General features: G+C 43.3%; 2 protein-coding genes across 3 annotated transcripts; both read right to left on the minus strand.

The window, feature by feature from the left end:
* Nucleotides 1–614: 614 nt before the first annotated feature.
* Nucleotides 615–9,509, minus strand: LOC115566994 (calphotin). 2 transcript variants are annotated; one of them, XM_030393107.1, is made up of 4 exons: nucleotides 9,098–9,509; nucleotides 4,015–5,430; nucleotides 2,055–2,120; nucleotides 615–1,904 (listed from the first exon to the last, which is right to left on the minus strand). In XM_030393107.1, the coding sequence occupies exons 1-3, from the start codon at nucleotides 9,183–9,185 to the stop codon at nucleotides 2,059–2,061; spliced, it is 1,566 nt and encodes a 521-aa protein (XP_030248967.1). In that variant the 5' UTR covers nucleotides 9,186–9,509; the 3' UTR covers nucleotides 615–1,904; nucleotides 2,055–2,058. The 2 variants fall into 2 exon arrangements, with proteins under 2 accessions (XP_030248967.1, XP_030248966.1); XM_030393106.1 differs by having other exon boundaries at nucleotides 4,015–5,433; nucleotides 9,098–9,503.
* Nucleotides 9,510–9,834: 325 nt separating this feature from the next.
* On the minus strand, nucleotides 9,835–20,112 carry LOC115566790 (matrilin-2-like). The gene is made up of 14 exons (XM_030392780.1): nucleotides 19,946–20,112; nucleotides 17,563–17,763; nucleotides 16,833–17,405; nucleotides 16,595–16,717; nucleotides 15,471–15,593; nucleotides 14,687–14,809; nucleotides 14,364–14,486; nucleotides 13,684–13,806; nucleotides 13,231–13,353; nucleotides 12,378–12,500; nucleotides 11,886–12,296; nucleotides 11,636–11,788; nucleotides 10,549–10,641; nucleotides 9,835–10,119 (listed from the first exon to the last, which is right to left on the minus strand). The coding sequence occupies exons 2-14, from the start codon at nucleotides 17,687–17,689 to the stop codon at nucleotides 10,064–10,066; spliced, it is 2,274 nt and encodes a 757-aa protein (XP_030248640.1). The 5' UTR covers nucleotides 17,690–17,763; nucleotides 19,946–20,112; the 3' UTR covers nucleotides 9,835–10,063.
* Between the last annotated feature and the right edge of the window lie 1,656 nt (nucleotides 20,113–21,768).

Consider the following 21,768-nt stretch of genomic DNA (forward strand, 5'->3'; position numbering starts at 1 on the left):
AGAATGCCGTTTTGCTGTGAATCCCCAGAAATGTTTTGCTGACCACAAGACTTCACCTGACATTCCTTCCACATGGGGGCGAGTAGATGATGACTGAATTCTCATTTTTTTAGGTGCACTTATCCTTTAAAAACATTCATGTTTTCTAAGATGTTGGCTTACTTATGGTTCTTCAGGGTCGCACGCAACATTATGTGCATAGTACAGTATTGTTATAGTTAAGCTGCATTCTGTCTAACATGAGGAGCAGGGGTGTGAACTCATTTTGCATGTTCTGAGCATAATATTACAAATTGAAATGATCAAGGACCACTTTCCTAGTTTCTATCATAGAGCAGTGTGCTGGATAGATATGTCGTTATTTACTGAATCAGTTATTAATGTGTTGCTCAAATAGTTGTGAGATCATAGGCCACATGAATGAAAAACAACTCTTTAAAAGGTGAGTCCTGTACATTTGGATAATGTAAATGTCCAACTGTCAATCAGCACTCTGTTTGCTTTTTTTATTAAATGTACGCATTTTCTTTCTTTTTAAAAACATACACAACTATACAAGATGGTTTCCGAGCACTAAAACGGTCCCATTTCACTTAAAAAACAAAAGGCACATATATTAGTGAGTAAAACTTTATTCTGTACACTAGGTTAGCAGAATCACAGACACAGCTCAGGAAATGAATATATTACAGAGGAAGAAACAGCTGGGGAAAAAAAAGATATCGGACATCAAAACAAGTTTTTGTTCCCACGGCGCCCATCACATCTTACACAACGGAAATAACAGAACTTTACTCTTTAGACACAGCATGTGGAGCTAAAGATAATTTATAAATCATGTCCTATAGGTGATCTCTTACTGTGCTACACATGTATGTAATGCACTCAAATCATTACCAATGCGCATATGACATCAGCGTTGCCCGGCCTTGTGAAGCCTTTAAGTTGGAAATGCCTGTTGGAAATTTTGAAGGAGAGAATTTCTTGAACATTTGCCAGCTAAAGTGCAGCCGCACAGAATGGCTTCATGGATGGTAAGATGACATATCGGTACTTGGATCATCTGCCTCCTCAACCTGGAATTGATTCAATATGTCTTTACTAACCTTTTGTATGCCACCTGCATGCCTTTTTCTGCCGTACACAAAACAAAAACAAAAAAAAACACATTTTATTCATGATTTTTCTACCTGAAACTGATGAAGAAAACATGGATTTGACCTACAGTAGTGCTTATCAGTATTACACTGTACACTCTGTTACTCAACACTTAGTACGGTCATTCCTATTAATCAGATGAACCTTATTAGAAAGGCTGCAATTAAAGAATGTGTAAACACCAAACGACACTGGATTTATGGCTGAATTTAAATGTGATCCTTTTGAAATTAATATCGCAAGGAGTGATAGAAATTTAAGCTGGCATTGTAAACTAGCCAGTGTGTTGTGTGTTTTTCGTCACCTTGAGCGCTTTGCATAATGTTTATTCACAGTCATGTTTTGGCTTATACTCCTCAGAAGCAGCTATTTTAAAACATCATCCTTCCCTAGTCCATCACACTCACACAGATTTCACAGGATATCGCACCCTCTTGTCTCATCCGACCCATCCGAGTAAGTGTTTTTGAAGAATTCCTTTGCATAGGCCTGTATGTAGGGTATGTGGCGCCAGGCACGTATGGTCTCAGTAGAAAAACTTAGTTTATATTTACAAATGTAGGAAAATTCCTGATCTTTTTCTTCAACCACATGTTATTAAGGCACCATGCATATTAATGATTTGGTGTACAGTTTGGTCAGACAATACTGAAAATGTGGTGTTTTGTCGCGTTGTCTTGTTTTTCTTCCACTCGTCTTACAATGGTAGCTTTGGGATTTTGGTTATTTTGGTGAACCACTTCTCTCTGAAAGAAGATAAAAGAATATGAGTGAGACAAGCCCAGGACATCACTTCCACTATTCATATTCAGTGTTTTTGCATACAGTGGCGGTTACTGAGCTGATCCTGTAGTATTTTCATTAGGTTAAAGTGCAGTTTGTGGCTGTGCTCTTACCAACTCAATCCTCCTTTTTGGCTTTTTCGCTCCCTGTATCCTGAGAGGCCTCGGTTGCAGACACCACTACACACAGAGAGATTGAAAAGAAGTCAATATGACATTTTCATTCTAAACAAGCCACACGGCAGTCTTTCATGCTGAGGGCACATTGAGCTCGTTTCACATACGACTTCATTCGTCACCAGACTGAAGACATAGCTACTGTCACATGGCACCACAGAAGCACAAACATTCCCTCTAAACCACATCTGGTTCCGTTGAACAGGTTTACCAGTAATTTACCTGGCATCTAACACACACACACGCACATACACACATGCTATACCGAGCCTCTGGAAAAAAAAAAGTCTCCTAAAAGTTATGTAATAGGTCTTCCTCACCAGACCAGTATTTTACACGTGCTGCCTGGAGGGGCGTCTCTGCCCTAAAAGTACAACATGTTCTCTCAGAGTTAAGAGTGGGGTTCAGGCTGTGCAAGCTCAGCGCTTTAGCCAGGGCAACTGACCACTGGAGGAACTGTGCATTTAATGAGTTAATATGTAGAATACATACCGGATAATTAGCACACTGATTTGAAATGATTTCAGTCATTAGTTTTTCTAAATATGGACAGAGTTTAACCAGAGATATCACTTTACTTTGTAGTGAAAAGGTGTCAAATTCCACATATTGTGGTCAGGCGTGCAAAAACAGGGCTGCTTTGTCTGTTCCTGTCTTAAAAACATTAGCTGCAGTAGTGTTAAGGTGCAGAGCAATCACAAACACGTTATGACTGAATCTCTCCTTAAAATGAGCCGTGAAAACTGTTTTCGCATGAGGTCTAGGTTCCAGTCAGGCTCGTGGCGCATTTACATTGTCTTATGTAATTCGAAGCAGCAGGGCATGATTATTCTGTAGTCAGTCCACAATAGAGTACAATGAGAGAGAGTTGTGTGACTGGAGCTGTTGTGCTGACAACATGCTCCTGCCATAATCGACACACTCCAAGACAGGCGTTCGTTTCTCACTGGCAGAGTGTGTAGCTGCTTTCTGTCCCTCACACTGTGTTATCTGTTCAGCCTTGCGGCCCAACAATATCCTGTTCATCCTGTCAGCTCCGACTAATCACAGACGGGAACTTATGTGAAGGGCTGTTTATTACAAGAACGGTTGAATGGTTTACTCAGAGCTTTGTGTTGCTAACCGTGTTTGTTTCTGTTGGAGACTCTCTCAGCAATGGAAGGGGGTGACGTTAAAGTGAGAACTCTGGACGCGTCTTCACCAGGTAGATGGACAGGCTGGTGTAATTGTTTTACTAGGATGTAAACAAAATCTCCTTATCTGTGTGCACATAACTTAGCTTTATCTGTCTCTGTCCAAGCTTTTTCTGCTTGTTTGCACATGTTTAGTGCCTGATGCATGCCTGCATAGATTTCCCAGCTAGTTTAGCCAGTGGCAACACTGAACTGATGGGGGACTGTCAGTTTCTGGGTGGAGGGTTAGTCTGTCAGCATTTGTCGATTCTGCTTTATCAGGCAGGTTAAAACACAGTGGGACTCCCTGGGGTGAAACAGGTTTTCCCAGAAACAGTTCTTTGTTTAATCACGTAAACCACTGAGGCAGACAACCTGTCATAAACTCCCTCAAGTCATACGCTACTCTCCCTAACAATTGGAGCCATCACTCACTGAAATCCTATTGTTGTTATCCATCAGCCTTTAAAACCTTTTACAGAAGAAATGTGGCCACGCTGCATTGCAGTGTGTCAACTGTCACATGGAGTAGACACATCTGCTATACATAGCTTCATGGCTAAAGTTGTGGGAATCTGTTCATCTCACTATTAATGTTGTGCAAATGATTTCTATTTACTAAGGTGGCATAAAGCAATTATTTTTTTTACTGTACAATGCAGAAGAACTACTTAACATTTCTGACGATATAAGATAGAGAGCAGTGTGGAATCAGGGATTCGAACCTGCAGGTGCTGAGGGTGCTGCAGAGTCAACCACAGGAGTCTCTGCTGGGGCTGCCATGTTTACAGTTGCTGCCGGAGCTTCTGGGGCTGCTTCTGAAGAGGTTTCTGAAACAGCAGGTGTAGCTGCTGGAACCTGGGCCGGCTCAGCAGCAGCTGCAGGTTCTGCTGTACCTGGAAGTACTGTTGGCTGAGGCTCAGCGGGGGTCTCTACTGTGGCTGGAGATATCGGAGGCATCTCTGGAATAGTTGCTACAGCAATCTCTGGGATTATTATGGTATCTGCTGCCTCCACAGGTGCAGCTGCTACTGAAGCCTCACTTGGTGCTGAAGCTGCCTCTAGCACTACACCTTCAGCTGAGGCTGCAACTTCAGCTGGTGCAACAGTTTCAGCTGGTGCAGCAACTTCAGTTGGTGCAACAGTTTCAGCTGGTGCAGCAACTTCAGCTGGTGCAGCAACTTCAGCTGGTGCTGCAGCTTCAGCTGGTGCAGCAGTTTCAGCTGGTGCAGCAGTTTCAGCTGGTGCTGCAGCTGCAGTTGGTGCAGCAGCTTCAGCTGGTACAGCAGCTTCAACTGGTGCTGCAGCTTCAACTGGTGCTGCAGCTTCAGCTGGTACAGCAGCTTCAGCTGATGCTGCAGCTTCAACTGGTGCTGCAGCTTCAGCTGGTACAGCAGCTTCAGCTGGTGCTGCAGCTTCAGCTGGCACAGCGGCTTCACTTGGTGCGGGTGCTGGGGCTGATGTTTCACTTGGTTCTGAGGTTTCACATGTTGCTGCTGAGGCGATAACTGCTGCAGCATTGTCAGTTGAAGCCTCTGCCTCTACAGAAGCCACTTCAGCAGGGGCCTCAGCCACTACAGCTGGGGCCTCAGCCACTACAGCTGGGGCCTCCTCCACAACCACTGGGGCCTCTGCTGGCTCAGATATAACAGGTTCAACAGTAGGGGCGGCAACTTCAGGAGAGGCCTCTGCTGGTGCAGCCGTCACCTCCTCAACAACAGCAGGGGCCTCTGCCTGCAAAGCTACAACAGATTCAGCAGTAGGGGCCTCCTCTGTAGCCTCAACAATGGCTTTGACCTCGGGTGCAGCCTCAGCCACAACAGTTTCTACGGGGGCAGCTTCCTCCACAGGGGATATTGCCTCCACCACCACTACAGCGGCCTCAGGTTCAGTGGCAGGTTCAGCTGGAGCAGCAGACTCTGGAGCTGGCTCTGCAGGGACGACAAGTTCTGGCTGTGGCTCAGGAACAGCCAGTAGGTCCTCCCCAGAACCAAGATCCTCTTGGGCCTCCAGGGCTATCAACACGGCCTCCGCCTCGTCATCGGCTCCCGGCTGAAGATCTTCTGGTAAGGCAGTCTGCACAGGCAACTGCATCTGGTCCTCGATGGTTTGTGCATCTTCTGCGATGAACCCATTTCTGACTGCTGTCAATACAGGGTGACAAAAGAGAGGCTTGTTTAGGATTTATGACTTGCAATTATGGCTTATCAGTCTTCATCAGTCCTTTAGCGACGGGTTGTTAATCTGTAACAGTAACTACATGACAACGCTGAGCAACGGTAAAGCTTTCAAAGAAGATTCTTCTGTTGACTGAGCTTAAAACTTCTTTGGGGCGTCCTTGTGCTAATCTATTGATTGAAGGGTTTTGTTAATAAATGACCACATTTGTCATGACAACAACTCTTGTCAACTTATAATGTAATGAAATAGATCTGAACTGAGAAATTCAACCATTCAGGAACCAATTTTCTGTATCGTTTCACATTCCCCTGCAAGTTCTTTTCCTGAATATATAAAATGTGTAGATAAACTAAAGTGACAGTCTGCAAAAAAAAAAAAAAGTGGTTCCACTTATAAATCAGGAGAGTGAACCTCAATATTAAACCTATAAAAATTCATTTATAAACATTTTTATGATCGGATCAACATTACCTCAACTCCTCTTGTGCCAAACACATTAAAAAAAACACAAATACAGCAAAACAGCAGCTTAATTTAACATGGAAGGCAGGATGATAGGAAATAAGGCAATATGGCACACAGACAGCGTGCTAGAGAAAACATCCTTTCATTTCCGTGGCTGAAAAATAAGATTCGTTGAAGAAATCCCAGAGGACACGCAAGTCACTCGCAGAGGAAATAAAATACACGTGACGATGGCTCTGCTTGCTCGCCCCTGGGGAGACACCCTACCTTTATTCTCATTCCCTGAACCCTGCTCTCATAACTGTGGATGTGAACAGCAGATGAGGAACAATAGAGGGTTGGGATACTCAGGAACTGCAACACACATCTCAGTTACAGGAATCAAAACAACCTGACAGAGGCTTTTGAAGTGACTTTTATCGGGGGGTTTTTTCCTCAGCAGCAACACTTTTATTCACAAATGAGATAAACCAGAAGCTGAATGGGTGGACAGTTTGGACGCTGCCGCTTCCTGGTTTTACTTGTCTGTCAGATGTGGTAAAAAGATCCGAGAGTGATGGGTGGAAGGGAATGTGGAGGCCTGGCAACTCCGATCCAAATGAGCCGATGGAAGAACACGCAGCACAAAAAAGTCTTTAGGTGAAGTGACATACTGCTGAAAATAAGAGTGAAGAATTTCAAAAGCAGAGTTTTTTTAAGACGGATGTTTCCATAAGCTTCAACTCCTTCTACAGGCCTTTGACTTAACACACTTTCCCTTTAAACGTGTTTTCCATCCGTTTCAACTTGTTTAAGCAGATATCGCCAACTATAACAGACAATACAAAGCTGTTGTCTGCACAGCAGGCGAGAACCGCGATTGAAAAGTGCGAGTGTGTGTTCGGGTCGGGACAGAGACGGCCTCTCCAGGCATGGATGACTTGTGTGTCAACATGATTTAGCAGCCAGAGATGACAGAGATCCCAGTCAAAACAGTGCCATGGCTGGCCAAGAGCGCAGAGGGGAGGGAGGGGGGCAGACAGGGGGGCCCGGACAGGGGATGGGACCAGTGGTGGCTTGGATGGCATACAGCTGGTCTGTTAGACAGACTGTACACTGTATGAATTAAACCTCCACCCATTCAGCCATGTTTAGAGAAGCCAAAGAGCACAATAACTGGTTTTCTTGTTGGGGTGATGTAAGAGCCTGGAGAGGAACAAGAGCTTCTCCAGGTGACCATAGCTGGCTGGAGGGACAATGTCCTGACACACACATCACACAGTGACATAGTGGAAGATGGAAAAGCTGTACATAGAGTACAGAGGAGCTGTGCCAGCTATAATAATAGGCACAAAACACTTTGGTCACTCGCTTGTTTTCCTCAAAAGCCATTAGCTGCATGTGTTGAGTTGACTCCAGCTATCACTTGCACAAAGGAACACTTTCTGACAATGACTGTAACCACCGTGTGTATGTGGGAAGATGCAGTGAGAACATACTGTACATGCAGCCGTGCCTGGCATGACACTTCCATGTGCAAGTGGGCTGGAGTCATGAATAGACAATCATGGTCTGTGTCAGGCCTCTTGGTGGGCGTCTGCACAGGTTTGAACACGGAGTCCATATGCAGAGCCAAGCAAACCAAGGCCCACAGAGCGTGGCTACATGTTAAGCAGAGCCTGAATGACATGTCAGTGGGCCGATAGCATCAGCTGATATTGGGCTATCGAGATATATCGGAATCGGCGTATTGTTGTCCTGATAAAGTCTATCTGGTATCGCTGTGTTGGTGCTGTTCCTAGAGCACGATGGTTAATCTTTTTCAGGACCATCATTTCAACGTTACTTAACAGAAATAGCGACGGAAACCACATCTGGAGGAAGCAGTTGTGGTTGAGGGCGTTATGTATAGGACTCGCAAATGGAGACCAGGGATTAAATCCTGCTTGGACTGTATGCTTGTGATTTTTCATTCATTCATGTTTTATTTTTCGGTCTCTTTACAGTTTTCTGTTGCGGTTTGATTCTGTATATATAAATAAAATACTTGGCCCGGCTTAGGTCAGCATGGTTTAGGTTTTTAAAAAAAAGTTTATTGTTAAACTGTCCAAACTATCCTGCCTCCATTGCACACATTTGTCATAACCACAGTCAAGGGATCTTTGCAAAGAAAGTGTGTTCATCACCTGATGTATCGCTATCAGAGTTGTTTTTACTATCTCATACCGGCGTCGGCATCAGCCAATAATATTAGTCAGACTCTAATGTTTTGTTGCTAAATTGCTTTAGAGCCGGGATTTGCTGTCCCATGCACAGGAATTTCAGAGTAGCCTGAAAACATTTCAGTTTGGCATCTGTCTTCTAGCCCCTCCTCTGTCTCCTTTGCAGTCCTGCATCCATTGTGTGACCTGTAAATTCCTGGAGTGAAATTTCAAACACTCCTTATCATGCGAAGATGGCCATCTGTACGGCTTACTTTTTTGGGAAAACCTTTGCGTGAACACTTCAGGAGCACGCAGAAGATGCATACTATCTTTTGAGTCATGTCACTTTGGTCGCACAGAAAAAGACCCCTTTTTACATGTGTGCAAACAACCTAAAGTCACAGATCAGACAACTGCATAGTGGCAGAAAACAGGTTGGGTTACAACTCTTGCCTCAGGCTGCAGATAGACTGCAAAACACTGCTAGATGGCTTTCTCACAGGAGCTTTACCTAAATTGGACCAATCTAACTTTTTTTACATTTACATGTAAATGCCCAGTTAGCCGGAATATCAAGAACTACAGGATCATGGAAGTCAGCAACTTCTCAGGTTCTATTTCATCAATAAGTCAAGCAGTTTTTGTCCGCACACTTTCAATGGACATCAAGCTGGAGATGACTGACTAAAAATAAATAGCAACCACTTCGGGGAAAGTGGGTGAACATGAATAATTCTCGTCCTGGAGGTACTGTAGTATGCTGTGCAGCAGAGGAGAATGAGAAAGCACACGATGTACTAGATCTGCAGTCACACACCCCTCAGCAAGAATGGACTCAACATATCCAACTAGCTTGGAGCAACTACTGTATACATCTTGGCAAGAATGTCTAAATCGTATCTCATGCTCACCAGTTAAAAAACAAAAAACAAACACAAAAAGATAGGACACAAACTCTACATAGGTGATCACTACTTACCCAGTGTATCTCCATTGCTCTCCTCTGGCTTTGTACCTGGCCTTTTCTCTTGATCAACAGTCTGTGCACTGGATGAAGAGCACCCCATGTTTGGAAAAAAAGAGTTGAGATGACTGGAAGAAAAAAAAAAAGACTTGGACCTTAATGTAATAGCAAAGACAAGTCCACAGTGCTCTCTGTTAGCAAAGACAGAGCCTGTCTGGCAGCGAGAACATGGACAGCTACAGCACAGCTCTTCAGTTCCTAAGAGAAGCTGGGCACCATTATCTCCTCTGGTCACTTTGTGTGTTTATGCATGGCCTGCTGCCCTCTTGCCCCAGATCTGTTGTGAGAGTGCAGCTGAGCAGTGCAGGCACTACTGCTGAAAGTTCCCTGAATGTATCCTGCTCACAGTCACTCTATTCATATAGGAGGAGGAGGGGGAAGAGGAGGAGGAGGAGGAGGAGGAGCAGGAGAAAAACATGTGCTTGGAGCAAGTTTCCTCCCCCTTATAGGAGTGTCCCATCTGGAAGATCCACCACCTGGTGGTAATGTTTAGGTTAGCACATGCACAATGTATGCATTTCTGTATTAAGTGGAAGTGGCGGAGTATTTTTGATATTACTACTACTGAATGAGTAGTTTATATTATTTTGTCTGTCTGTTGTGAGAAATGGTTAAGTACCATAGATGACTTGAATACCGTCCAAATATCCCCCACATTGTCATAAAGCCTGATTGAAAACAAACCAAAAATGTTAAAATGTAAAATGTTTATTTGTCAGTTTACTGTACAAAAGTATTCCTCTGATTTGCACTACACAAAGAACATTACACACAAAAATACAATGTGGTGTATACAAACGTGTATAAATAGCTTCAGTAGAAAGCATTGCATCTGCATATGATTCAGTGTAGCTTGTGGAGCGAAATTAAATGGATCCCCCGTGAATGCTACACTGCAGGGTGGGGGGGTGTCTCAGCCTTTCATTTGAGCACCAGTTGATTCTCGAGGGTCTCCAGCTTCTTTGACATGGCTTCGAGTATGCATGTTAAGGAAAGGTGCTTTTTTTGCATGGAGTGATCTGAACCCAAGTAATGACTTCTTACATGTCAAATCAGAGTAAAGTCATACAAAGTTCATTTCTCTACCACCACTAACAAGAAATAGTTAGTACTAGATTATTTCCCAGTGTTGTTCAAGGTTAAAAGCAGCACAAAACAGTTCACAGCTGACACATTAATCCGTTTCGTTCACTTCACTACTGCTGCATAGTCTGATAGAGCATCCTTAAGCACGTAGATGTTATGTTTCTGTTGTTAAACAGTCAAACACATATTTTTTTTGCATGGAGTTGTCTGTTTATTTGCACTGGAGAATAGCAGGGGCAAATCCGCCTAAGATCGCCAGAAAACAAACATATCGAATGTCCCAGTAACTGTGAAGTTTACTGTGTTTTAGAAAAGGATATTATTCTGCACCAGGTTCCTCAGCTTCTCGGCCACCTGGTTCTGAAACATTATCACGTTCTCACACTGGCACATGTTTTCATCAGATGGTTTGTCTGTGGGGAGAGGAACAAAAATAAATGAGAAGATCTTCCTGCCCTCAGATGTGTTTATTTTCTTTCTTACCTTCCCTATCTTACCCTTTTCCTCACCCCGTCTCTCTTAGTATTTCCCTGCAGGTTTTACCTCCTGTCTCTCGCTGTACAGACTGTCATACATGTGGTTGTGGGTGGGAAACAGTTAACAGTGATGTGTGTGTTATGTGATATGTCTTTGCACAATGTTGCTGCCTGTAAAGAGTAAATGCCCAGAAGCATTGATCATCATGGCAACAGCAGGTGGCAGTGACGCACCACTTTAATAGAGAGAAATGCAGGCCTGTAGGATGAAATATGACTGATCACTTGGTTAGACATTTTCATAGACTTTATCTATGAGCACTTAACACACTTCTGGACTGAGATACAAAAGATATTGGGCCTAGAACTGGAGATGGACCCTGCGTCTCTCATACTGGGCCTCCCAAGCCGACGCTTAACGTCCAAACATAATAAGAGGTTGTATTGTATTCTTACATACGCAGCGAGGAAGAATATTTTATTGCAGTGGATTAAGGAAGAAGTACCAACTGTTAAAGGCTGGCAAAGAGTGGTGTTTGATCTAGTGCCATTGGAGTACCTGACATGTATATTACATTCAAAAACAGACCAATTCTGTAAAGTGTGGGAGCCCTATTTGAACTATGTGGAGCCTGATGTCTCCAACATCATGCTGCAGGGATTTTCTTGACTGCTCATACTGTACATTATTACTGTATATTCAAGTATTATTTATATGGATCTGAGCTGGTGTTCTTGTGTTCTTGTGTTTTGATATGTTTGTCTTGTCTACTTGTTTGTTTTGCTTTTTATTTCCATGAACCATACTGTGTAGACATCTTTTACTTGTAAAAGTGAAAAGTTTAATAAAAATATTGATAAAAAAAAAAAAAAAAACACACTTCTGGACACCCTTTTCGGTGGGTTCAACCATATTTGAGAGATTTAGTACCTTTACATATCCTCAACTTGAGCTTCTTTGTGATTTCTCCCATTTGCTCAAAATCTTCAGCGTAATAAAGGTGCGTCTCGTCAGGCTCTGAGGCTATTTCTCTCAGCTCCTGTTCAATGGCTTTGCCAATACCCAAAGCGTATATTGTGACCCCTGGAAAGAGCAGAACACAAGATAATGACAAGAAACTCTTATTAGAAAAAACTTTGATTAAAAACTGCTGTCAGCATCTGACTGGCAAGAAAAGTACCAGAGTCCTTTGCTTTAGTAGCCCATTCAGACACATCATCCTGGGATCGGCCATCAGTAAACACGATGCTGACGCGAGGGATGTTAGACCTGGCTCCTTCTTTAGCTGAAAAGCTGGACTCAAACATGTGGCGTAAGGCAGAGCCGGTCATGGAGCCTCTCCCCATATACTGCATCCGGGATACAGCCTGTTTGATGGCCTGTGCTGTGGTGTACTGGCCCAGGGTGAACTCTGTCCGCACCTTCGTGGAGAACTGAAGAAGGCCGACGTGTGTGCCTGTCCTGGAAATGTCCAGCGAGTCCACAATGCTGTTCACAAACCGCTTGACCCGCTCAAAGTTGGCAGGGCCCAGACTCTTAGAGCCGTCGATCACGAAAACCAGATCCATGACTCCGTCGCCGCACTCTGCCTCTGTCAGAAACATCAAACGCGTGCTTTATGTATTGTTATTGAAATTCTAAAGGGAGAGGGTCTGTATCAAAGAGATCGTACTTTTGCAGCTCTTTCCGTCTTCAGCCAACGTAAATCCTTCAAAACATCTGCAGATGTAGGAATCGTTGGCGCTGACACACTGATGTTCACAGCCGTGGTCCACCGTCTGACACAGATCCAGAGCTGCGAGGTTGAGGAGAAACACAGATCAGTGTGATGTTGCTGTGGCACATTTAAGTGTCCAAAATACTTTTCTCGTATGATACATTGCGAAAGGCCCTGATTTGTTGGAGCCATTGCAATCACACTTTGCGACTATGGTCACTTGCATTCTTAACTGTCCTCCGTTTTCGTCATCAGCATCACTGGTAGACTAATTGGTGTCTGAGGACATGAATGCTGCATGCTGGTGAAAAGTAAACACAGAGCGTCCCCTTAATCTGGGGGGAGGAGGGAAACAGAATTCCCTGTGAGCGCTGGGATTAGCACTGACCTCACAACTAGTTCAAAATTCATTCGAAATGATGTAACATGTAAATACCAGAAGAGGGGATGGATACAGTCATAGCAACACCGAAAACATGGAAGATTACATTCTGAGTTTGTTCACTTGGACTCACACAAACATCACTTCTGGCTTTTTAAACTGCCAAATATGTGATTAAGATTATGTTTAAATCAGGCTTTTCCTCACGCATCTGTAGTTTCACACGAACTGAAGTGGAAAATATGAAATGAATCAGAAACCTCAACTCTGAATCGCTCACAACAGAGGAAGTAACACATGTACTACAGAAATGACATGTTTTTATTGTGTGTTATTTCTTCCAAGGCAGCTCTATTCTGTAGTATCCGACAATTCAGTGCTTATGAATATTAACATCATATCCACATCATATGAGCTTGGACTCACTTTGACATGTTTTCCCATCAGGTCGGAGTGTGAATCCTTTTCTGCATTTACACACACACGAATGTTCTGTGTTCACGGACTCCTGTTCACAGCCGTGTTTCCCATCAGCACAATGGTCTATCTCTGCAGGAAACAGTCACGGAGTAAATACTGGGAAAATGAAGCAAATCTTGACTGTAGTCCAGTCGGACCAATGGAAAGTATTCACCACCATTGGGGATTACAGTAATACAGTATAAGGTTTCCTCTTGTGCTACAGTTATCATTCTTGTGAAGGTGTGGTTGTTAGACAATCCTGTAGCACTAACAGAAAGCAGGAGGACGTCTACAGTTATGAATGTACTGTATAGATCATCACACAGGATGTAAATCAATCAGACATCATTGTGAAAACACATTTCATGACATGAAATAAGAAGAAAAGATGAGAGGAAAGAAGCATCAGACACGTACTCTTGCACGTTTTCCCATCAGGCCTGAGTGTGTAGCCCTTCCTGCATTTACACACACAGGCATCATCTGTGTTCATGAACTCCTGTTCACACCCATGGGTGCCAGCAGCACAGTGGTCAGTCTCTGCAATAAATAATTGATCAGGTGAGGCACGATTGAGGCACAATTATTTAGAGGACGTTCTGCTACTCTGGCCAAGACTTTTTGTTTATGCTTTGAAAAGTTCAAAAATCTCACAGACAGATTATGTCAAATTTACTGTATGTTCCTTTCCTACATTCTTCTTTATATATTCCACTGTTTCAGTGGGCATAAACAGAGGGAACCGAACTCCAGACAACTAAATAGTCTTGAGGCCTAAATCTAAACATGACACGTTTTCATGTACAGTCCCTGTATTATTTAAGAGCTATTTATGTTTTTCAAAGAGTTATCAGCAAACAGCTCTCTTCTCATACAAACACTAACAATGTAGGGTGCACTGACACCATGCTGTTGCTCTACCAAACAGATACACTGAAAATTATGTAGAAATCCTGTAAAAATTGATTATTAGATTACCTCTAAGATAGATATGAATGTATAAATAATAAGAAAGTGTTTTCCTGCTGTACAGAAAAAAAAAACCCTACAGAATCCCTTTTTTAAATAACAAGTAGAAAAAAACATCAGACACGTATTCTTGCATGTTTTCCCATCAGGCCTGAGTTCGAAGCCTGACCTGCATTTACACACACAGGAGTCTTTCGTGTTCATAGACTCCTGTTCACACCCATGGGTGCCATCAGCACAGTGATCGATCTCTGCGTGACATAAACAGTAAAGAACAGCGATTGAGGCATTCTTAACACTATCAAACAAATGAGAAATCTTTTCTGCAGAAGACACTTAGCAACTTAAAGAAAGGCTAGTGTAGCCAGAAACTATTTCATTATTAGATTTCGATATGTTTCCATAACATAAGTCACTTTGCGGCTGATTACCACAAGATAAAATCACTTACTGCTGCAGGTTTTGCCATCCGGATTGAGGACGTCGCCCTTCTTACACCTGCAGATGTAGGACTCTGGAATGCTGACACAGTCTTGCTCACAGCCGTGGTTCCCCAGGTCACAGTAGTCTATTCCTGAGGAGGACGAATGACCTATTAATGCAAGAGAACTTCTCCTTATACTTCAGCACTACTACTTCCAGCAAAGAACACTGCTGTGTTGAACACTATGTCCCCTATTACAAGTTGTTAGTTGCTGTACTCATGTCCGTCAGATCAACACATAGAGAATATACCAAGAAAACAAGCAAGAACACATAAGTAACTTATAAGTATGGCTTAACATTTAGCAAAATAGATAATATATTATGATAAGGGTTAATTGATTTGTCAAAAAATAAAAATCCACTCCGCGCAGGAAAGATCAGACTGCCCTTGTGTTGATTCACTGATACTATGACACCCTGGATACACCTCCACATTTCAGCAGCTGCTCCGATGATTGCAAAAGCACACTTCCTCCAGGAAATCTCCCCCACTTTACTTTCTGTTAACATCCACCACAGGAGCAAAAGGGTCCTTTTCCAACAGTGGGTGGAGGGACGTCAGTGGCAGGAAGAGTGCTGGCTCTCGTTCGGATCGGAGGCCCAGCAATAATACAGTACACTGTGTTTTGTTCAACAAAGGTTCTCGGGTAAATGGAGTAAAATAACAAACTAATAGTAGCTAAAAAAAGAGGAAGTGATGAGAGAGGTTAGGGTCTCTAGTGATAAAGAAGGAAGAGATGTATCATTACTGTTGCATGTCTTCAGGTCTATTGTGAGTTGGTATCCTGGACGGCAGCGGCACTCGTAGCCCTCAGGTAAGTTGGCACAGATGTGCTGACAGCCATGTTCCACCACAGCACACATATCCTCAGCTACAGAGTGAGAACATGAAGAGAAACACGACAGGCATCTACAGTTGAGTTTGCACAATTAAACCTGTAAATAGGTTGGGGGGTTTTTTTGGCTACTTGAGGGAAGCAGAAAAAATCTGACACACACGACTTCTTTAGCTGATATTGCGAACTTGTTGGTCAAAAGTCACCTATTTACACATCTAACAGACACAGATCGACATTATTATTCATTTGGAATCAAGTTTGTGTTCACCTGATGAATGTAAGTAAGAAATTCCATCTCCTTTTAACTCTGTTTAGGCCCCTTGGTATTCCTGAGAGTAACGTTTGACTCTTTAGGAACTAAAACTAATCGCTAACTGTGTCTATCAGCTGTTTGGTGCTGGACAGGCAGCATACGGGGGGGGGGGTTTAGAATTTTTTCCTGAAAATAACTGCCTGCTTCAACAATGGCGTACCTTACAAGGCTTTGAGCTTGTGTTGAACCAATCAGCATCCTTTGAGATATTAGGTGGTTTATGTGTGACAACCTGGACAGATGCGACTGTTCATTTAAAGAAAAACAATGGTGGCTCCTTAAGAGGTCAGTGAGCTGCTATAGCATCTGTTATATCAGACCTGAAGAGTTTTTTTAAATCACTGAAGGCTTTTCTCAAAGGAAAATATGTTTTTGCTGACTGACTTTGGTAAGAGTTTGATTTTCAAACAGGCTCTGCTGGTGGTAGTTACTCCATGATAAGGATGACAGGCGGAAGGTTTGTCCAATCAACTGCAAATTGTTTTTTGAAAGTTTCTGCCCTTTTCCAAACAGTTAATAGAAGCGTCTTTCGAGATGGTTCTGTGCTAAGACGTACGTTCTGGGCAGGAAAACCAAAACAACTAGCTAAAACAGGCGAAAACGCTCCACAGGGATGAAAACTGTGCCAGTTTAAAAACATTAATGTAGCTGACCATTTTTTCCTGGGTAAAAATTTCAAAAGAACAGCTCCGATGAGAGAAAAGAAAAGGAGTTCCTTCACCTTTACATGTCTTCCCATCGGGGTTGAGGGTGAAGCCTTGCCTGCACTTGCACCTGTATGAGGCAGGGCTGCTCACACAGATGTGCTCGCACTGATGGTCCACCACCTCACACATCTCTGAACCTAACACATGCATGGACACACACCGGCACAGATACTGAAACAAAGTGTGCAAACACACATGCTCGATCAATGAGGTTTGACACTGGAACAAAATGAGAGAAAATCGATTCATCACCTCCGCACAGTTTGGACTGGAACACAGAGATGAGGGTTTCTATTTGGCTGAAGTTGGCCACCAGGTGCACGTGCTCAGAGTGTGGCTCACTCCCTATTGTCTTCAGAGTGTCCATATCCACCCTGCCCACTCCGATAGCAAAGATCTGAATGCCGGCCTGCCTCGCCTGAGCTGCAATCTCCTCCACCGTGTCCTGAGGCCGCCCATCAGTCACAATCATAGCTATTCGTGGGATGTGCAGCTTTGCTGGTCGTGCTCCGTCTTCCTCAGTGAAGGATGTCTCCATGGTGTACTGGATGGCCAGACCGGTCATTGTCCCTGTGGCGAGGTGCTCCATGTTCCTCACCGCCCGCTCCACCTCAGCCTTGGTGGTGTAGGTGCTGAGGGAGAACTCGGGCTGGACCACGCTGCCATACTGGAGCAGACCGACCCGAGTGGCGTCAGGGCCGATCTCCAGGAACTGGAGCAGGTTGATGATGAAGGTCTTGACCTTCTCATAGTCATGGGGGCGGATGCTTCTGGAGCTGTCGATGACGAAAACAAAATCCAGCGGGGTGGCTTTGCACGAGCTCTCTGTGACCAAAGATATGGAGGTTTGTGTTTAGGGAAGCAAATAATACAAACACACAGCTCAGTTTGAGCTGAAGTCAAATCCATCATCTTGTGTCTTAGAAACAGACAAACATACTGTTAGGCAAACACACATTTTAGTCACTAACTGGTCACTCACCCACTGCTTTGGCCTGGGCACTTGTCTCATTTCGCCCTCTGGCTGCAATGGGTCTGGGACGGCGCCTGTCCAGGCGAACAGCATTACAGCACAACAGGCAGAAGAGGCCGAAGGCTAGGGACCTCATTCTGACAAGAGGTGACAACTACAGCGTTTAGAGAGACTTTCACTCCCACAATGCAGTGCAAGCACAGCACAAGCCTGCATGGAAGAGTACAGGCAGACAGAGAGAGAAAGAAAGAAAGAAAGAAAGAAAGAAAGAGGAAGACAAGAGGGAAATTGACAAAATCAGGAGAATGTTATTTGTAACACAAAACTGTTATTGTTTTTTTAGAAAGGTCTTGCTGACCTAATTATGAAATGTCAAATGCCGGGAGCCCGGACGCGAGCAAAAACAAAGACAAAGAGCAAAAACAATTCAAAACATAAAAAACCCTTGGGCTAATCAAGATACTTTATGATCCAAATCTTTTGAATTTGTCCCTGAAAACAAAGATTATCCCCAGGACCTTTAAAGGGGCTCTATGTGACAATGTGTTGCATGTATTAATCACTTTGTTATTGGCGGGTTTCTTTGTGAAGGACTTGGATCAGGTTTTTTTCCCGTGGCAATCCAGGGCAATCCACAGATAGCAAGTGTAGCTACAGTGAGTTTAGAAAGGGGGTCAACTGATTTAAACCTAGACTCATGACTGGCATCCAGCACAACACACAAGATCCAACGATGCCTTAATGACTCAATAAGCATCAATAAAAGTCATTTCTGAGAAAAAATATCAAATCAGTTCCTATTTATCAAAAGTGAAATGCTCAAATAACACAAACTTCGAAAATCTCTTAAGTTCGAGCTTCACTGAAATCTGTTGGAACATGCTGCTGACAAACAGACAAACAGCCATACAGAGTTTAAACATAACCTCCTTGGAGGAAACAAATATGGTGACTCTGTGTGAGTGAGGTGGCTGCTGGTGAATTTCTGCATTTAAGTTATTGATGAGGAGGGATAAAAATAGGGAGCACTTTCACCTCCTGCATATTTGACCTCCTCAGCTTCAGCTCTCCCATTTTAGTGTGTATAGATGTGGTGATCGCCGCATTGCCGGGGTTGCGTAACCACAGCTGAGAGCGCATTTCCAAATGAGATAATCTGAGTCGTAATTTATGGCAGGATTCCATTTTGTGTCAAAACGAGTGTGAGCGACGCGAGTGCCAAGTTTTCCCATCCGCCACCATATGAAGTCAACTAAACTCTGTATGAAGGAGCTTTTGGATGTTTTGCTGCATAGGTGGTTTAAAGTGATTTAAGAGAGGCTGAAAGCACCGCAGACTGTTTCCCTATCCAGTCCCCAGGAGAGACATTCATACATGTCCCACTCAGACTGCAGCCTCCCCTGCTGTCTGATACCTGACTGTGACTGGGGTAGAAGTCGCAGAATTACCCACATTCAAAAACAGAATAAAGTGGCGTTGGTCATGCAGGAGAAATCTTAGCTGTAAGGATGCATGTAAGTTATTAGGATTCCATGATTTCTTAATGGAGCTCTGACCAGCGCTCTCAGCTCTGGCCGATGCACGGTCCCATAAAGACATGTATATAGTAGCAGCTGACCTGAGACCTGCAGGGGTCACGTATCAGTGTTGCATCCCCGCAGAGAGCTGTCGACCTTTGACCTCACATCTGCTTGATGTCTCTCTGCCACAGGTCCGACAGTGTTTTCCTCATCGACTGTTGACCAGTGTCACAAATGTACAATCTATTTAAGTGCCATTGACCTCCATAATTCTCCACGCTCCCAGACTTAAGTGTTCCTCACTTTTCACAATGTCTTCCCTCACTCATACTAGTACTCATCATGTGGCTCAAGGATCAACAATTTCCCAAATATAAAGTCTGGCAAACTCAACATCAATGGCAAAAAAAAGCACTGAAACACGTCATTATCCTGACCACTTTTTTTAAAATATGAATTATTGCTGTCGTTTCATAAACGGTTTGTGTAGCTGCAACGGTGGGATCCCATCACAGAGAGTCCCTCTCACGTTTCCTCATGAATCAAAGCTAAGGCTGCGTGTTTACTACGAAACACAAAAACAGCATGCACCTAAGCGGACCTCTGTTTTGCACATTCCCTTGTCTTTAATGGCTTTTCATTATGCAGGTGATGGAAACTAAGATGACGTCTTGAGTAAACACAGAACACAGGTGGCAGCTGGGGATTCCACCTTTCACCATGTTTTGGTAAAAGCTGTTTTGGTCTTGTTTTGTACAAAAGTTCAACAAGACATACTAGCTCCACTAAAATAAGATATTCAGAGTATGCGGGTAGAGTCGGCAGTACTCCAGCAACTGAAGAGCAAATAAAATAAACCAAAAATGACTTACCCTGTTATCAAAACCAACAATTTCTTGTCTCCTGGATAAAGTTTCTCAGTAAGTCCGGACGCTGAGTCAAGAGAGGAGTCCCAGCAGGAGGAATCAGTCACTCTGGTAGCTCCAGACAGTGAACATGCATATATCCCAGCCCGCTCCCAGACTTTTTCTATCTGTCCAGGCACTTGCATTGCTCTGCCCCTTACTCCATCCGCTCTCCTTCTGTTTCTCTGTTTACTCCCACTCTGACTCCAACCACAGGGAAACCTCCTGTTGAGCTCATGTAAAACAGCAACTCTGTAGATACATTTACTAACATATAGCCGGGGGTCTAAGCCCCTCATAAGGGCTATAGCTGGTTTCACATTAAGATCTAGGTTGAATATGCATCAGCCCTTAACCTCGCTTATGTTTTACCTGACATTAAATAATTTTTAAAGCAGTTTTTTAAAGCAGCTTTAAAACTTCACCCAGAAATGAAAATTTACTCATTACCTTCTCACCCCAATGCTGACGGAAAGTCAGCAAAGTTTCTCAAAACATTTCTGGAGCCAGGCTAAAAGCGTCCAACCTGGACTGGGTGTCAAGTGTGTTTTATGTTTCTAAACAAGTCCCCATCTCCTTTAATTGTTTTCGGAGAATGCTGCAATGCTGTTTTGCTGTGAAGCTGCAGATATGTACAACACTTCACCAAAGTTTCTATCGGCATAAGGGTGAAAAGACAAGGACTGAATTTTTTTTGTTTTGGGCCGCACTGTTCCTTTAAGGGACACTGAAAGCATGTGATTCTGATATTTAAGGGATCTCTCATGTGTTTTAAGAGGTGTGTAAACAAATCGTGTGTGCGCAGTGTTTCACGGTCAACTCTGCATTAAAATATTGCAATCAAAATTCTAATTTCATTTGATTTTAAAGGCTCGGATATGTTTTAACAGATCAGAAACTGCACTTGTCTTAGTAAGGTCCACTAATTCCTGCTAATTGTAAGAAATGCTGTTAAGATGCTGGGATGTCAGACATTTATCATGTTTAAAGTCTTTCCCCCCCAAAAAAGGAAATACTGTTCACTTATACTGTCCTGCAGTCTCACAGGTCACAGCCACTGTGAAAGAGGTGCATTGTAACTTTACAAGTGATGCCTGGACGAACTCTCAACATCCTCATTTCAGCAGCAGTTTATGGAAAGACCTGGTAAGAAGAGTCACCGTAGCTCCAACCGCTGTGGGGGTACCTGCCCGCCACACAATGAGCACTTTTATACACAGTGACCTCACAGTAGTAGTTTCCAGGGGCACAGTGCCAACTGCAGAAACAATCCGAAACATTTTCCTTTTAAATCATTTGCTCATAGCTAACTTTAAAGAAGTTAAGAATAACTACACCCAGAAATTAAAATTCAGTTACCATCCACTCACCCCCATGCTGATGGAAAGTGGGGCGAAGTCTCTAAGACTACAAAACATTTCTAGAGCTCCACAGCAAAAAATAGCATTCTCCAAAACAACTGCTGTTTGAAAAATTTAAAATAAACATCTTGTCTGGCGTAATCCAAGTCTTGAGATCCCAGATTTAAATAAAAAGTCATTTTCACCTTCAGCGTGCAGTTGAGCTCGTGCACTCACTCCAGATGAGGCACAGGTTTTAGCTCAGCAGCTACAGTGAAGATTCCAGCTTTTGAAAAGGAATAATTCATGTTTTTTCAAATCAATTTTCGGATTTGTGGGCTTCTAAACACTTGGAATATGCCTGACAGGCTGTTCAGAGCCATTTAATGCGTTTGGGTTTTTTTTATTGAGAATGCTTGTATCATCCTACTTTCTTTCGGCATGGAGCTT

This window comes from Sparus aurata, chromosome 17, assembly GCF_900880675.1.
Source record: "Sparus aurata chromosome 17, fSpaAur1.1, whole genome shotgun sequence".
In the NCBI taxonomy this organism is placed as follows: domain Eukaryota; kingdom Metazoa; phylum Chordata; class Actinopteri; order Spariformes; family Sparidae; genus Sparus; species Sparus aurata.

Excerpts from the sequence above, each read along its gene's own strand:
- LOC115566994 (XM_030393106.1), bottom strand. The coding sequence starts at position 9,185 with ATGGGGTGCTCTTCATCCAGTGCACAGACTGTTGATCAAGAGAAAAGG. Across the intron at positions 5,434-9,097 it reads GAGCAATGGAGATACACTGG|CAGTCAGAAATGGGTTCATC; the intron begins GTAAGTAGTGAT and ends CTGTATTGACAG. Across the intron at positions 2,121-4,014 it reads AGCACCCTCAGCACCTGCAG|TGGTGTCTGCAACCGAGGCC; the intron begins GTTCGAATCCCT and ends CTCTGTGTGTAG.
- LOC115566790 (XM_030392780.1), bottom strand. The coding sequence starts at position 17,689 with ATGAGGTCCCTAGCCTTCGGCCTCTTCTGCCTGTTGTGCTGTAATGCT. Across the intron at positions 15,594-16,594 it reads CGATGGGAAGACATGTAAAG|CTGAGGATATGTGTGCTGTG; the intron begins GTGAAGGAACTC and ends CTCACTCTGTAG. Across the intron at positions 12,297-12,377 it reads AGACGGAAAGAGCTGCAAAA|AGGCAGAGTGCGGCGACGGA; the intron begins GTACGATCTCTT and ends TGTTTCTGACAG.